The 3,019-nt window shown below is 48.6% G+C and overlaps 1 protein-coding gene across 1 annotated transcript; it reads left to right on the top strand.

Annotated features, from left to right (window-relative positions):
- Positions 1-47: 47 nt before the first annotated feature.
- Positions 48-1,299, top strand: LOC100904688 (uncharacterized). Its single transcript, XM_003738064.1, has 3 exons — positions 48-118; positions 258-763; positions 902-1,299. The coding sequence occupies exons 1-3, from the start codon at positions 48-50 to the stop codon at positions 1,297-1,299; spliced, it is 975 nt and encodes a 324-aa protein (XP_003738112.1).
- The last annotated feature ends 1,720 nt before the right edge of the window (positions 1,300-3,019 follow it).

Here is a 3,019-nt window from a genome sequence, read left to right as displayed (position 1 = left end):
CTTTTTGGGAGTGTCTGCTGCGTGGAACTTCGCTGAGAGCTATTGTGATGATCAGCTTCTATGTCTACTTGGTTGTCGGAATCTCGGGATGCATGCAGCTCAGAGAGGAGACAGATAGGTGAGCCAAATTCTCTTTCGACTTACATACACTCTTCTGGCTGACGAGCGAGAAAAACAGGCTTTAGAAGCCAGCTGGCTTTCGGAACATACCAGGAGTTGTGCTTGCGCTCTTGAACTTGTCGTTTTCCTTTTCCCAGGCCAATACCGCGTCCGGACGGACCATCCGGGAAAGTCGATCTTCCCGCGTATTGGTACTTAGACCCGCTCGCGGGGTACCGATATGGACTCAACATCAATGCAGGCATTGACTACTGGAATGTTGAGACACGGGAACGTCTCATGGCAATGCTGGACGAGTTCGAAAGGACGACCCGTAACAGCACGGGGGTATTGACGAATTGTTGGTTTCAAAGAATTCCCCGTCTGCTTGGAATGGAGGAGATGGCAAGAATCGTGTATCCCAACTCATCGAGAAGAGATCATCAAACAATAGCCTTGAAGCAAATGCTGCGCTTGAAACCATTCTCCGAATTCGATCGGGATATTAAGTTCAACGAGAACGATACGGTGATCGTTGCCTCTCGATGCAAACTCCGCCCGATGCGTGTTGTAGACGCGAACGACGAGAAGCTCATGGTACGCAACTTGAGGCGAATTGTGGCTAAATATCCAGATTTAAATTCTAGTATCAACGATCCTTCCGGTGAGGGTGTTTTAGACAATATGTCGCCCGTCGTTCAGTTTATCTCGATTCTTCTTATAATTCGATTATTAATATGTTTTTGTTTCGCTCCCAATTCCATTCTATCGTACTTGTGGACTCCCATGTCGGTGATTTCAGTTGGAGTCGGAGCCGTCGGCTGCTCCATCTGGTTCGGACTAGATTGCCCGCTCATATTTTTACCTCTCGTGGTTTGGAAGGCCGAGTTTCACGAGTTCTTCACTACGCCGTACGTTTTCCTCCATAAAGCAGAGGCGGACTCAGATGAGAAAATGCGCGCGGCGTTCCTTTGCCTCCTGCTTCTATTCTTGGAGTTCTATTTCGCTGCTTCGTACTGTCTATACATGATGCTCACGACCGAGACACCCAAATTCGTCTGGGTCTCTTTGCTCAAGGTTGTAACTCTGATCAGCTCGTTCGAGTGCTTCCATCACATGTTGGTACTTCCCGCTTTTGTGACATCGAATGAAAGTTTCCGCAAGATGATAGCGAAAATGAGTTCCATTTCATTGGTCTGACTTGCTTTCGAGATTTCTTTGCGTGATATTACTGCGTGCATCGCTCGCTCTCCATCGCGCATCATACGGGACGATCGCACGTTCGAAAGCGACTCCCCATGCGAGTTAAATTCACAGGTCGGTGTCGCCTTCCGTACGTTCATATGTTTGCCAATATTTGTATCCGTCTGGGAGTTGTAAGCCCTAGAAGTGAGATTGTTTTTGGAATAAAGTCCCGAGAGGTTTTGCCGCATCACTTCGACGCATGAATTTGTCAATTCGTAGAAGAACCGGAGCAGAGAGTCAGAGAGAGTGAGAGTTTCCTCGCAGTTGTGTCTCCAGCCGCCCTTGAATTTTCCGAGAAGGAGAAGACTCGACGATGTATAAACCTTCACATATTCTCACAAAAAATAAAACTGATCTTCCCGGAAAAGATGTACGGCAATTATTGTCCATTCGGAGACAGCAGACCGTACTTCATTGTTCTGTGACGGATCTCCATTAGGATTCACTGGAAAACATGGATCAGAATTCGCGTAGATCGATCCGCCCCGCTCGAAAACCTTCAGTGCTCGATTAGCTCACTCTCACGACGGGATGCTCTCTGCGCTGCCCTCCCCGCTGATCGTGGCTCGCTGCTTTCTCCTCCTCGCTCCTCGCGCCTATAACTCGGTCCTCCCCGGAGCCACGCTGCTGGATGACCCTTCGACGAGCTGAGCGACGGCCCGACGGAAGCGGTATCCATCATGTCTCTCAAGGTTTCAAGAAGGAGCCCTGGACGAAGAAACGAGATCGATTGTCGATTCATCGCCGAGTAGGCGAGCACTGGCTAACAATGAAATGGGGTTGATCCAATTCTTTGATTATACCTCGGGGACGTGTTTGCAGTTTACATTGGTAGCATTTTCAATTGAAGCCATTTCTACGGATTTTCCGACGAGAGCAACGGTTCTTGTCAGTTCCTGTATGACCGGCTTTTACGGAAATTCCTGTGGGAACGTGTTTTTCGATCTGCTATAGACGATGTGATCTCTATTAGGTTTCTACAGATTAACGGAGCCATGATTCCGAACATATTAATTATGCCAATCGTGCCAATCACGGCAATTATCCCCCCAATCACAAAATATTCCGTATTTATCCTAATAGAGTGGCATGCCGTTCTATTTTTCGATCCCCTCATCATGCGTCGGTCTATTGGAGCACGCCGTTCTATTGGAGCATGCCGCTCTATTTTCCGATACTGCTTCTCCTGGTTGAATGTCGCGCCGGGCGAGAGAAAGCCTGCAGAAAGTCGGCGTGTGGAGACAGCCTCGCCTCTTCCCGGAGGAACTTGAAGTTTTAGAAGGACATTGCGACAGGGCATCGCTGAGAACCCGATAAATTGTAGACAGGATTCTCGGAAACTTCTGTATCCACCACGGCTCGTTCCAAAAGTCTGTCCTGTGTTTGAAGGTACGCGGAGAAAGATTCGCTCATGTCGAATCGTGGAGTTCGATTTCCCGTCGACTTTTTTCCGCTATTATTATGAAATTGAGAAAAAAATGCCGAGTGATTCTCTGATTCCGCCCCATGAATAGGAGTGTCCGAGGTCGAGCCCACCCTCGAGGACGCTATGATCCAAGGGATCTCAGCCAGTCTGTTCTCGCGGTACAATGTGGTCGGCTGATCGTGAGACTATTGGCTGGGAACGATTGATCCTGGAAATGAAGACATGTCGACTGATGCATAGAGAGTTCCA

The sequence above is a fragment of the Galendromus occidentalis genome, unplaced genomic scaffold (genome assembly GCF_000255335.2).
Source record: "Galendromus occidentalis unplaced genomic scaffold, Mocc_1.1 scf7180000075763, whole genome shotgun sequence".
Classification (NCBI taxonomy): Eukaryota; Metazoa; Arthropoda; class Arachnida; order Mesostigmata; family Phytoseiidae; genus Galendromus; species Galendromus occidentalis.
Note: the sequence above shows the minus strand (reverse complement) of the source record. Positions and strands in the feature narration are given on the sequence as shown.